The following is a 14,754-nucleotide window of genomic DNA, read 5'->3' as shown; positions in this document are numbered from 1 at the left end:
GAAGAAATGGGCAGAAGACATGAACAGACACTTCTCCAAAGAGGACATCCAGATGGCCAACAGACACATGAAACGATGCTCAGCATCCCTCCTCATCAGGGAAATACAAATCAAAACCACACTGAGATACCACCTCACACCAGTCAGAGTGGCTAAAATGAGAAAATCAGAGAACTCTGATCGTCAAACTGAGGTCTTATGGGTGTTGGGGGGGAAGCGGGAAGATGGGCATGGAGGAGGACACTTGGGAGGATGAGCACTGGGACAATAAACTATTTGTAAAAAAAAAAAAAAAAAAAGAGTGTCTCATGGTGTGCCTCCCTCCCTCTCCCCCACTATTTTCCCCCCTTCTCCCTCACGGTCCTCCGTTAAGTTCCTCCTAATCCTCCTATACGTGCAAACATAAGATATTTGTCCTTCTCTGCCTGACTTATTTCGCTCAGCATAACACTCTCAATGTCCATCCATGTTGCTACACATGGGCAGATTTCATTCTTTCTCATTGCCATGTAGTATTCCATCGTATAGATAAACCACATCTTGATCCATTCATCCGTTGATGGACACTTAGGCTATTTCCATGTTTTGGCTATTGTTGAGAGTGCTGCTATGAACATTGGGGTGCATGTGCTCCTATGCATCAGCATATCCCTTGGGTCAATTCCTAATTTCTGGTTATAGACCTGGAGTGCAATGTACTTTCCTCTTAGGACTGCCTTTGCTGCATCCCATAGATTTTGGATTGTTGTGTTTTCATTTTCATTTGTTTCCATGTATTTTTTAATTTCATCTCTAATTGCCTGATTGGCCCATTCATTCTTTAGTAGGGTGTTCTTTAACTTCCATGTCTTTGGAGGTTTTCCAGACTTTTTCCTGTGATTGATTTCAAGTTTCAAAGCATTATGATCTGAGAGTGTGCATGGTATGATGTCAATTCTTTCATATTTATTGAGGGCTGCTCTATGTCCCAGTATGTGATCTATCTTGAAGAATGTGCCATGCGCACTTGAGAAGAAAGTGAATTCTTTGGCCTCAGGATGTAGAGTTCTAAATATATGTCATATCCATCTGGTCCAAAGTGTCTTTCAAGTTCATTGTTTCTTTAGTGATTTTCTGTCTGGTTGACCTATCCATTGATGTAAGTGGAGTATTAAAGTCCCCTGCTATTAGCACATTCTTACCTATAAGATTTCTGTTAGTGATTGTTTTTAATATTTAGTTGCTCCCATATTCGGTGCATAGACATTTATGATTGTTAGTACTTCCTGATTGATGGACCCTGTAATTATTATGTAATGCCCTTCTTCATCTCTTGTTTTTGTCTTTAATTTAAAGTCCAGTTTGTCTGATATAAATATAGCTATTCCAGCTTTCTTTTGATTTCCAGTAGCATGATATATATTTCTCCATCCCCTTATTTTTAATCTGAAGGTATCTTCCAGTCTAAGATGAGTTTCTCATAGACAGCATATAGATAGATTTTGGGGTTTCTTAATCCATTCTGATACCCTATGTCTTTTGATTCAGCAGCGCTCATGCAGTGCATTCAGCCCATTTACATTGAGTGTTATTATTGAAATATGTGGGTTTAGAGTCGCTGTGTCCTTTGTGGGGTTCCTGTTTGTGGTGGTGTCTCTGGTATCTCTGTGCCCTGCAACATTTCCTTCAGATCGTCCCCCTCAGGATTTCTTGTAGGGCTGGCTTAGTGGTGACAAATTGCTTCAATTTCTGTTTATTTGGAAATACTTTTATCTCTCCTATTTTGAATGACAGGCTTGCTGGATAGAGGATTCTTGGCTGCATATTTTTTCTGTTCATCACATTGAAGATCTCCTGCCATTCCTTTTTGGCCTGCCAAGTTTCAGTAGATAGGTCTGTCACCACTCTGATAGGCTTCTGTTTTATGTTAGGGCCCTTTTCTCCCTAGCTGCTTTCAAAATTCTCTCTTTGTCCTTGTATTTTGCCATTTTTACTATGATATGCCATGCATAAGATCGATTCAAATTACATTTGATGGGAGTCCTCTGTGCCTCTTGTATTTCAGCGTTTACTTTCTTCCCCAGGTTGGGGAAGTTCTCTGCTATAATTTGTTCCAGGATTCCTTCAGCATCTTTCCCTCTCTCTTCCTCTTCTGGGATTCCTATGATACGGATATTGCTGCGTTTGACCGTATCGCTGAGCTCTTGGACTCTTCTTTCCTGTTCCTGGATCAGTTTGTCTCTTTTTTGTCTCCTCAGTTTCCTCTTTTTCTATAATGGTGTCTTCTAAATCACTTATTCTCCTTTCTGCCTCTTCAATCCATGCATTGGACGCCTCCAGTTTATTATGTATCTCATTTATCGCATTTTTTAATTCATCATGCCCATTTTTTTAATGTTTTATTTATTTCTGAGAGCGAGGGAGAGAGAGAGAGAGAGACAGCATGAGCAGGGGAGGGTCAGAGAGAGAAGAAGGCACAGAATCTGAAACAGGCTCCAGGCTCTGAGCTGTCAGCACAGAGCCCGACGCGGGGCTCGAACCCACAAACCGTGAGGTCGTGACCTGAGCCGAAGTCAGACGCTTAACTGACCGAGCCACCCAGGCGCCCCATCATCATGCCTATTTTTAAGCTCCATGTTGCTTTTAGTCATAGTTTCTTTGATGTCCCCTATGCTTTTTTCAAGCCCAGCTATTAATTGTACGATTGTTGTTCTTTTTTTTTTTTTATGTTTTTATTCATTTCTAGGAGAGAGAGAGAGAGAGACAGTGTGAGCAGGGGAGGGTCAGAGAGAGAGGGAGTCACAGACTCTGAAACAGGCTCCAGGCTCTGAGCTGGCAGTCAGCACAGAGCCCGACGCGGGGCTCGAACCCACGAACCGCGAGATCATGACCTAAGCGAAAGTCGGACGCTTAACCGACTAAGCCACCCAGGCGCCCCATGTACAATTGTTGTTCTAAAATCTTGTTCAGTTATGCTGCTTATATCTGTTTTGAGCAGTTCTTTAGCTGTGAATTCTTCTTGGAATTTCTTTGGAGGAGAGCTCTTTCGTTTCATCATTTTAGTTAGCTTTCTATCTCTTCTCAGTTTTAAAGACTTTTTATGCTCTCTGCACCTGTGAGCGCTGCTGTACCCAAGAAGACTCTTTAACTGTCCAGGCCCTATCCTTTCAGAGGGTGTTTTTTGAATGGAATATCTTGGTCTCTCTTGTTGAGAGATTGGTTATTTTATTTCCTTCTCGTAGTGATATTTGGGACTCTCCATCATGTGTACTTTGGCTTGTTTCTTGAGGTAGCCCTGGAGAAGAAAATGGACAGACAAACACACAGGGAGCAGAGGCACACAAATGCACAGACAAGTCCAACAAACGTGCAAACCTAGATGGAAAATGGAAAAGTTAAGAGAAAAGACGGAGGAGGGAAGGTGAATAATAGAAATTTAAAAATACATTAAAAAGTCAAAAAGAAGAAAAGAAAAAAGAAAACTGATGGACAAAGAACTATTTAAAGCATATAACCGGATTTCCCAGCTACAATTAAATAGCCGTGTGTATGCAGTGCTGGTTGAAGAGCATAGAGAAAGAGAGAGAAGACAGGGTGGGGATCAGGCAAAATTTGAAATAGAATGAACAGGCAGAAGGGATATGAAGCTTTTTTCAAAGAGCTAATGGGTGGAGTATGATTGGATGGGTGAGAGAAGGACGCTGGTGTTATCCAGAGAGACTACATAGTCTACTCCTGCGAGAAAGAGATGATAAGATAGGTAGGTGTAGAATTTACATCTACAGAATGGACTAAATGTGACTGTTTAAGCAAGTCGGTAACCAGAGTTAATCAGGTCAGTGTTCCTTAAAAAGAGAAGAAAAAAAAGAAGGAGGGCGGCTCTCAGGCAGGGATGGGCGTGGCGTGACCCACTGCCTCAGGCGGGGGCTCTGCCCTGGCGGTTGTGGGGAGGAGAGTGGCGGCTCCAGGCCCTTCTTGAGCCAAGCGCTGCACCTCCCTTTTTTGAGTGTGCAAACTCCCCGTGCTGGGGGTGCAGCCAAAGTGGGTCGCACTCTTTTTCCCAGGCCAGGCCTAGTTTCCAAATTCCAGTCCGCGGGCCCCACTGAAATTGCTGTAGACACAACCTCGCAGGGGAGCCCCTTGCCTAGTCCTGGGGATGGAGCCAGAATCGCCGCTCCCTTCTCCGCCAGGTCGGGTTGGCGAGCAAGGACGGGGGTTTGCCTGGGGCGGCGCTCCGGCCTGCTGGACAGCGGGAAACTGGCTCCCTTCATGTCTCATCACCCAAAGCACGAACTCGCGGGCAAATCTCCCCGTTATAAGCCCTTCGCCTTCCCTCTAAGTGTCCAGGCAGCCAGGAGCTCAGCGGAGCAGTCGGCGGGCGGCTCCTCCGGACGAGTTGGCGCGCGGGCCTGGCGCGCAGAGATTTGGCGCGCACCGTCCTTCTGTGCCCCAAGCGGAGGTTTTTCTGTTCCCCAATGATAGGGACCATGTCTTAGTAGTTTCGGACTCTCTCTTTCCCCTCTCACTCCCCGCAGAGGGGGACCGCCCCGTCCCTGGAGTCTCCGATCCCGGCCCGATGTTATCTTCCCCAGTTCGCACTCACGTTAGAAGCCTTTCTCAGTGGACTCTGCGTCCTTTCTCTCCCAACCTCATGGGTTCTGTAAGGTTTGCTATGGTTTCAGATCTCTTCCGTGTGAGATATGGGGGCGAGTGCAATGCACGGAGCTCCCTACTTCTCCACCATCTTGCACCTCTCTCATACCATGAGAGACTCTTGAATGCTGAGAACAAACTGAGGATTGATGGTGGTGGGAGGGAGGGGAAGGGGGGGATGGGCACGGAGAGGGGCACTTGTGGGGATGAGCACTGGGTGTTATATGGAAACCAACTTGACAATAAACTATTTTTTAAAAATAAATAAATTCTCTATCAGGCATATTACTTATATCTGTTTTAATTAGATCTTTGTGACCTTTCTTTTTCTTTCCTTGGGGGTGAATTCCTTCATATTGGCAATATGTCTAGGTCTCTGTATAGTTCTCTGTGTTAGAAAGCCTGTTCTGTTTCCAGCTTCTGAGAGTAAAGGCTTTATGAAGAAGAGGTCATATAGTCTCCTGAACCTGGCACTTCGGGGGTGTCTCTGGTGTGTGCTGCATGCACTCGGCTGCTGTGTTCTGGCTGCTTTATCCTTCTGCTCGGTCCCATACAGAGGCTCTCTTAGCCTGCATACTCAGTGTTTGGACTTTAATCAGGGTGTGACAAGTCACAACTAGATGTGCTCTGATCTGCTTGTTAAATGAGACTGATGCTACTTCCAGTAGAACTGAAGAACTGCAGAATTCCATGGTCAGGAGACATGGTGCATACAGTCATTTCTGTTGGCCTTCTGGGATAGGGGCCTTTAAACTATGTTTCTCTATGTTTTTTTAAAGACAAGTTATCACTTCCTAGAACCCTGAAACTAAAAAATGAAGGAATATAGTGGACCCACAAATGTATGGCCAACTTACCTTCAACAAACCAGGAAAGAGTATCCAATGGAAAAAAAGACACTCTTCAGAATATGGTGTTGAGAAAACTAGACAGAAGCATGCAAAAGAATGTACTGAACCACTTTATTTCACCAACACAAAAATAAAATCAAAATAGATGAAAGACCTAAGTGTGAGACAGGAAATTATCAAAATCCTACAGGAGAAAACAGGTAGCAATCTCCTTCACCTACGCTGCAGCAACTTCTTACTTGATTTGTCCCCAGGGGCAAGAAAAATAAAAGGAAAAAATGAACTATTGGGAGGCCCATCAAGATAAAAATCTTCTGCACAGTGAAGGAAACAATAAAAAAAAAACCTAGAAGACAACTGGTGTAATGGGAAAAGATATTTGCAAATGACATATTAGATAAAGGGTTAGTATTCAAAATCTATAGTTAAAAAAAAAACTTATCAAACTTAACACCCTCCCCCAAAAAATAACCCAGTGAAGAAATAGGCAAAAGACATGAACAGAAACTTTTCCAAAGAAGACATCTAGATAGCTAACAGACACATGAAAAGATGCTCAACATTACTCATTAACAGGGAAATACAAATCAAAACCACTATGAGATACTACCTCACACTTGTCAGAATGGTTAAAATTAACAACTCAGGAAATAACAGATGTTAGAGAGGATGCATAGAAAGGGTAACACTTCTGCATTGTTGGTGGGAATGCAAACTCGTGCAGCCACTCTGGAAAACAGGATAGAGGTTCCTCAAAAAATTAAAAATAGAACTACCTGTGACCGAGCAATTGCTCTACTAGGTATTTATCCAAAGGATACAAAACTGCAGATTTGAAGGGGCCCATGCACCCCAATGTTTATAGAAGCATTATTACCAATAGCCAAATTATGGAAAGAGCCCAAATGTCCACCAATTAATGAATAGATAAAGAAGATGTGGTGTGTGTCTGTGTACTATATATATATACACACATATGGACATATATATAATGGAACTAGAGGGAATTATGTTAAACGAAATAAGTCAGTCAGAAAAAGACAGATATCATGTGATTTCACTCATAAGTGGAATTTGAGAAACACAACAGATAACATAGGTGAGGGGAAGAAAAAATAAGTTAAAGACAGAGAGGGAGGCAAACCATGAGAGACTGAACAACAGAGAACAAAGTGAGGGTGGCTGGAAGGGAGGTGGGCAGGAGGTATGGGTTCTATGGGGGATGGGCATTAAGGAGGGCACTTTTTCAGTTGAACACTGGCTGTCGTATGTAAGAGATGAATCACTGGGTTCTACTCCTAAAGCTAAGACTACACTGTATGATACTAACTCGAATTTAAATTTTTAAAAATTATGTTCTAATGCAAGTGTGTGGTGAACACAAAATTCAAGATCATGATTTCCCTGGATGGCAGGTAGGAATAAAAGAGAGTGTAAAGACGGAAAGTAGCTATGAGCTATTCGTAACATCCTGATTCTTGAGTTGAGTGGTAAGCTAAAATATTTTCATGGGACTATTTTTAATTCATTGAAAATGGAACAATGATGATATGGCTCGCGAACCACAGAATTCTGATGATTCTATAATTTTTTAAAAAGCATATATTCAAGAGTCTTTCATGGTTTGGGGACTGATGGGTGTGGGGGGGAGGGGGGAGATGGGCATGGAGGAGGGCACTTGTGGGGATGAGCACTGGGTGTTATATGGAAAATAACTTAACAATAAACTATTTGTAAAAAAAAAAAGCGTATATTTTCTTTCTTGCATATAAAGCACCTAGTTAATGCCTATATTCATTCAAATTTATTGGTGTCTTAACCACTAAAAAAAAAGTTCAATTAAATGTGTTAGTTTTTATCAATATGATTTACACTATATTTGCAATCTTAAAATTTTTTAAATGTTTTTTATTATTTATTTTTGAGAGAGAGATAGAGACAGCGTGAGCAGGGGAGAGTCAGAGAGAGAAACACACACAGAATCTGAAACAGTCTCCAAGCTCTGAGCTTGTCAGCACAGAGTCCGACGTGGGGCTCGAACCCACGAACCGTGAGATCATGACCTGAGCCGAAGTCGGACACTTAACCGACGGAGCCACCCAGGAGCCTCTATATATTTGCAATCTTCAATAGTGAATTTAATACATAAATAAATTTATCTGTGAAATTAATTTCTGTGGAAGAAATCTAAAGAGGAAAAAAAAAAAGACAAGATGAAACCCAATATCTTCAGGAAACCTTCCTTAAAATAGTTATTTGGATAAGCTTCTGACCATATTCCAAGATTTGCTAATTATCTCTGAGGGGCACCAGTCCCCAAGGTCTACACCATGTTCACATACTAGCCTTCATGCCCTACATAAACACTTCCTGGAGCACACGTACACCAGAGAAGGGCTCTCCTTGTTTTACTGGGCAGAGATCCACCTACAAACATGTCTCACAGGAGTCCTCACTAAAAGACTAGAAATATCCCATCCAAAACATTTAACAAACCAAATTCATGAACTTTGTCACCAGTCCCACATAGAGTTTTTTCTCCAACATCCACATTAAATAAAGACTTCTCTGAATCTTAGCTCAGCTGTTGTATTTAAATGCAAATGTGATTGTGGAGTTACTACAAGAAAGCGGTGGCTCATCATATTGCACGGACTCAGTAACTTCCAAACAAGAAACCTTCTGTTTACCTGTGAAATGAAGGCTCCTCACGATGGGAACAAGGGTGTCTTTGGGCTACATAAGAACAGGTCAGCTGTGAATTCTTCCTCCTGAAACGTAAATATGTTCCAATTTTGTTTCTAGTTTTCTCTCCACATCATGGTTACATTCAAATTATGTTTAAGTATGTTTACTCCAGTTGTCTTAAATTTCACTGAACAAACTAAAATGAAAGTGCATGCTATGCTATTAGAAACTGAAGCCCATACCATGGAAAATGAAAACCTATTTCAGTAAAAACATACCATTCCTCTTTTTAAACATCTGTTTCTTCCCCTGTGCTCTCTCTCATTTTTAATATCACAATGACTTTTACATTAAAATTACAGTAAGAGAAATAAAATTTAAAAAATAAATAAAATTACAGTAAGAGCTAAAAGTTGAGACCGTGGATTAAACCAATATGAAAAATGTTTTCGGGGCGCCTGGGTGGCTTAGTCGGTTAAGTGTTCGACTTTCACTTAGGTCATGATCTCGCGGTTCGTGGGTTCGAGCCCCGCGTCGGGCTCTGTGCTGACTGCCAGCTCAGAGCCTGGAGCCTGTTTCAGTCTGTGACTCCCTCTCTCTCTGACCCTCCCCTGCTCACGCTGTCTCTCTCTCTCTCCTAGAAATAAATAAAACATTAAAAAAAATAAAATCTCTTTTAAAAAATGTTTTCAAGAATAAAATGAAAATTCCTATATTTGGATCCACTACATTAAATTACATAAGGTGTAATTTCTGCCTTGACACTTCCAATAAGGATAGCTGGGGTCTTATGAAACCCAAAGCTTAAACTAAGCCAGTAATGTTTTTCACCTCTAAACCTACCTAACATGTATTTTAGAAACTGTGTGTGCTTCATGGATGCTCACTTCTTTCTTCAATAGCTTAGCAGATCTGCAGTACTGTGTTCACTTCTCAACTAACTAATCCAAGGGATTTAACAAGTCATGGTGAGTCCAATGGATAGCATCCTGAAAAGTATGACAATTAAACTTCATACAGTGTGTGCAACAGCTGACAACCATCTATGCACATAGTCTAGGAACATAAATCTAAGAGTATATTTGATAATAGGTTCAAATATTAATGGAAACTCAAAAGACAAATAAAAAATTTTTAATGAGCCAAACTAAACAATATTGTCTAGGGGTGCAATAGGGTAATCATTCTACTGAAATACAAAGAGGTGATTACTATAAACATGAGGATACTGGATACGTTGGGGTAACAGAGAAGGGTAATGACTGGGACCAGACACAAAGAAAAGCTTCTAGGGTCCTTGCCAAGGTTCTATTTTTTGACCTGCGTGTTAGTTATAAGAATATTCACCTTAACTCAGTGAGCTTTTGCTTTTTTTCTATATCTATGTTTTACTTTGTAATAAAAGTGTTTTTTAAGAGGCCATGTTGAATTCACCTATTCCATATTATTTCCAGAATAAAGAAAAACAGACAGTACCTGGGTGTTAAAGAGGCATCTCTGAGCTCAACATAAGGAGGTCCTCTTTAAAAGTCAGTTAGGAAGATATGAAAACAGGAATTGTGTGAACATTCGGTGGAAAACCTCCTTCATAAGACAAAGACTGGATCATGATTTCTGAGTCTATTTCAACTCTAAAATTCTATGGCCTTCTCATTCCCAACATTATCCCAACCTGACATGGTCAAGAAAAGCTGACTGCATTTTGTAAGCAAGACATTAGGGTAGCTTAAGTCCCCTGTTCTCTCCTGCCTCTGAGTTTATCAGTTCAGTATGTACATTGTCTTTGTAGGCACTTTGTGTACATACGTGTCTGTGCATTTAAAAAAAACTATGAAAACATCAAATGTTAAACATTCCAGTTTAGTTCTAGACCATCATGGTAAAATTACCAGCGGGGAAAAATGAAGAGAGTTAAGATAAAATAAAACAATAATAATTTGTGAGTAGGAGATTACAATGTTTAAATTTTAGAATTAAATATGAACCAAGCACAGTTGCTAGTTTTTTCACAAATACTAGCCATCACAATCTCCCTTTGTTGAATATCATTACCTTCAATGAATATATAAAGAAGCTGGTGTACAAACAGGTTACATACATAACCATCCAAGGACTCATTACTTCCAAGTACTAAGGCTGAGATCTGACACTATGCTCTGAGTCCACATTCTGGGCATTTAACCATTATGCTCAACTTAGGTGACATCCTACCACATACAAACATCATACTTACTAATTAAACTAATTTCAATTTCCTAGTGGGGAAACTATATTCCTATATCTTACCACTTGGTAACAATGGCTCCTTTATCATGATTATAACATTTCCAGGTTGTAACTAAAATCCTTATAACAATGATATACTGTATGTAACATCCTTATGTTACTGTAATAGCAACCAATAAAGTCATTATTCCTTGGTTCCAAACACACTGTGAATATAACAACCTTAGTTCTGAAGTTCACAGTCCGAAATTATCTGCAGAAAAAATTATAAACCAAAAATTAAAAATTAAAATAAATTAGTGGACTAATTCAGTCATTAAACATTTCATCTACGTAATGACATGATAAGTATCCAAAGAGTTAAATGTATGTATTCTTTATGTTTTTTCTGTATTCTTTCAGAATTGAAGTGAACTTTTACCAGTAGAGTTCTGAAGCAACCAGAGGATCAAATCATATTATTGGTAAATTCCATGGGGAAGAACAACTCACTGACTGTTTAATGAACTGCTTTTTGTTCAAGTTACCTATCTTGCTAATCCCACTGAATAGCCCAGTGAGTGGGAGCTAACACAGGTTGTTGATGTATGTATATGGTAACCAAATGCCTCTGGAATTTAGTTCCATTTTTAATTCCACAACAAATCAGTAAGTCTATTTAAAAAGAATAATATTAGTAAAGAAATATTTACAAGAAACACAGGGTCACTGTATATGTGAATAATGGTTAATAAGGAGGATTTTTTTTCCTGGCAACAAAAACACATTCACCAAAAAAAAAGGACAAAATAGTGAAAAAGTCCAAAATTGATACAGGAGCAGCAGTAGGAAGGAATAGGAAGAATAGGAATTAAAATATGAGGAGGAGATTGGTGGTGAGGGTTAAGATAATGCCTGGATGCATACATATACAAGTGATTATGGAAAGTGATTTTACTACCAGATGATGGAGTTTATCCCAACAAAATTGCTCATTTAATGTTTTACCTCGAACTCCACTCCTTTGATAAGGGAAATACTGTTCATGATCAAGTAATGCTTATGTCATAATTTCAAGAAGAAACAACTCAAACTATATTCCACTCCTAAATTATATTATTACATTTATGGATGCTTATCCATAAAGTGTCAACATATGTGTCATTGCATATTAAGCTTTTTCAATGATTTGCAATTCAGTGTGATTGGGTTTACCATATTATTTTTATTTATTTTTAAAACATTTTAATGTTCATTTATTTCTGAGAGAGAGAGAGAGCACATACACGAGTGGGGGAGGGGCAGAGAGAGAGGGAGATATGGAACCTGAAGCAGGCTCCAAGCTCTGAGCTGTCAGTACAGATCTTCATGCAGGGCTGGAACTCAGGAGCTGTGAGATCATGGCCTGAGCTAAAGTCAGACACTTAACCAAATGAGCCACCCAGGCTCCTCTACCACATTATTTGCAGAACCACTCTGGTTATGAGTACACACAGAGAGACTTTGAGTACTGACATGGAGAGTGTTAAAGAAGGTGTTCTGAATGGGAGAGAAGACACAAACAAGTGAATTTGGATACTCATGGCAAATTTGAGAGAGTTTAATTACTACTTAAGGCTGATGCTATTTTTTATTACCATGATATTGTCTTCTAGACTTTCATAAGGAGCCATGGACACAAACAATGGAAGTTCAATGACAGATTTCATCTTGCTGGGGTTTTCTGATTGGCCCCAATTAGAACACATCATCTCTGGGATTGTCTTCGTCTTCTATATTGTGACTCTGGTAGGGAACACAACCATCATTCTTGTATCTAACCTAGACAGCCAGCTCCATACTCCCATGTATTTCTTCCTATCCAATTTATCTTTCCTGGACCTCTGTTATACCACTAGCATTATCCCACAGATGCTGGTAAATCTATGGGGTCCAACCAAGTCTATTACCTATGCAGGGTGTGTGCTCCAATTCTTCTTTGCCCTCGACTTGGGAGCCACAGAATGTCTTCTCTTGGCTGTGATGGCCTATGACCGCTACGCCGCTGTCTGTCAACCTCTTCACTACACAGTAATAATGCACCCTCAGCTGTGCCAGAAGATGGTGCTCACCGCCTGGTTAGGTGGTCTTGGCAGTGCTTTCATTCTTTGCTCCCTGACTTTGAGGTTGCCAAGATGTGGGCACCGGGAGGTGGATAATTTTTTCTGTGAGATGCCAGCATTTCTCAAGATGGCTTGTGTCTACTCAAAAGTAATGGAGGTCACTGTCTATGCTCTTGGAGTGATATTACTTCTAGTACCTCTATCACTAATTCTCATCTCATACACAGTTATCACTCAAGCTGTCGTGAGGATTAAGTCAACAGCAAGATGGCGTAAGGTTCTTAATACATGTGGTTCCCACCTCACGGTAGTAACTCTCTTTTATGGAACAATCATTTATATGTACATGAAGCCACAGAATAGCACATCCCAAGTTGAGGGGAAATTCTTTACTTTCTTTTACACAATTGTCACACCCACTCTTAACCCTCTGATTTATACTTTAAGAAACAAAGATGTAAAAAGTGCAGTAAAGAGAATACTGTGTGTAGAAAAATGGTAAGCAAAGCCATGAGTTAGATGAAAGAGAGATAAAGAAATAATATTGACATTTACGAACAAAAGATGAATTTATGCATTTATGCAAAGGGCATTTTTTCGGTATTTACTATGTACCAAGGTACAGACCTTTTAAATAAGTAGGAAGAAAGAGGTGCAGACATATAAAGAAAATTCGATTTATACACTTAAAAAGCTTCAAGACTAGAAACTGATCCCATTCACAATTGCACAAAAAACCATAAAATACCTCGGAATAAACCTAACCAAGGATACAAGAGATCTGTATGATGAAAACTATAGAAAACTTATGAAGGAAATTGAAGAAGACACAAAGAAATGGAAAAACATTCCATGCTCATGGATAGGAAGAATAAATATAGTTAAGATGTCATTACTACCTAAAGCACTCTACACATTCAATGCAATTCCAATCAAAATTGCACCAACATACGTCTCAAAACTAGAACAAACTATCCAAAAATTTGTATGGAACCACAGAAGACCCCGAATAGCCAAAGTAATACTGAAAAATAAAACCAAAACGGGAGGTATCACCATCCCAGACTTTAGCCTATACTACAAAGCTGTCGTCATCAAGACAGTATGGTATTGGCACAAAAACAGACACATAGACCCATGGAACAGAATTGAGAACTCAGAAGTGGACCCAAAAGTATACAGCCAACTGATCTTTGACAAAGCAGGAAAGAATATCCAATGGAAAAAAGACAGCCTTTTTAACAGATGGTGTTGGGAGAACTGGACAGCACCATGCAGAAGAATGAAACTAGATCATTTTCTCACACCATGCACAAAAATCAACTCAAAATGGATAAAGGACCTGAACGTGAGGCAGGAAACTATCAACACCCTAGAGGAGAAAGCAGGAAACAACCTCCTTGACCTCCACCGCAGCAACTTCTTACTTGACACATCCCCAAAAGCAAGGGAATCGAGAGCAAAAATAAACTGTTGGGACCTCATCAAGATTAAAAGCTTCTGCACAGCCAAGGAAACAACCCAGAAAATTAATAGGCAGCCAACGGAATGGGAAAAGATAGTTGCAAATGACATATCAGATAAAAGGTTAATATCCAGAATCTATAAGGAACTCACCAAACTACACGCCCGAAAAACAAACAACCCAGTGAAGAAATGGGCAGAAGACATGAACAGACACTTCTCCAAAGAGGACATCCAGATGGCCAACAGACACATGAAACCATGCTCAGCATCCCTCCTCATCAGGGAAATACAAATCAAAACCACACTGAGATACCACCTCACGCCAGTCAGAGTGGCTAAAATGAGCCAATCAGAGAACTCTAGATGCTGGCGAGGATGTGGAGAAACGGGCACCCTCCTACACTGTTGGTGGGAATGTAAACTGGTACAGCCCCTCTGGAAAACAGTGTGGAGGTTCCTCATGAAACTAACAATAGAACTCCCTTATGACCCAGCAATAGCACTGCTAGGAATTTACCCAAGGGATACAGAAATGCTGATGCATAGGGGCACATGTACCCCAATGTTCAGAGCAGCACTCTCAACAATAGCTAAACCATGGAAAGATCCTAAGTGTCCATTAATGGACGAATGGATCAAGAAGATGTGGTTTATCTATACCATGGAATACTACATGGCAATGAGAAACAATGAAATCTGGCCATGTGTAGCAACATGGATGGACCTTGAGGGTGTTATGCTGACCGAAATAAGTCAGGCAGAGAAGGACCAATATCATATGTTTGCACGTATAGGAGGATTAGGAGGAA

The 14,754-nt window shown here is 40.3% G+C and overlaps 1 protein-coding gene across 1 annotated transcript; it reads left to right on the top strand.

Moving 5' to 3' along the window:
- The first annotated feature begins 12,047 nt into the window (after positions 1-12,047).
- Positions 12,048-12,992, top strand: LOC120249061 (olfactory receptor 2W1-like). The gene is given in 1 exon segment (XM_039257547.1): positions 12,048-12,992. A coding segment is annotated over 1 exon segment (945 nt).
- Positions 12,993-14,754: the final 1,762 nt, after the last annotated feature.

Source organism: Hyaena hyaena, unplaced genomic scaffold, assembly GCF_003009895.1.
Source record: "Hyaena hyaena isolate Hyena2069 unplaced genomic scaffold, ASM300989v1 scaffold_637, whole genome shotgun sequence".
Lineage (NCBI taxonomy): Eukaryota > Metazoa > Chordata > Mammalia > Carnivora > Hyaenidae > Hyaena > Hyaena hyaena.
Note: the sequence above shows the minus strand (reverse complement) of the source record. Positions and strands in the feature narration are given on the sequence as shown.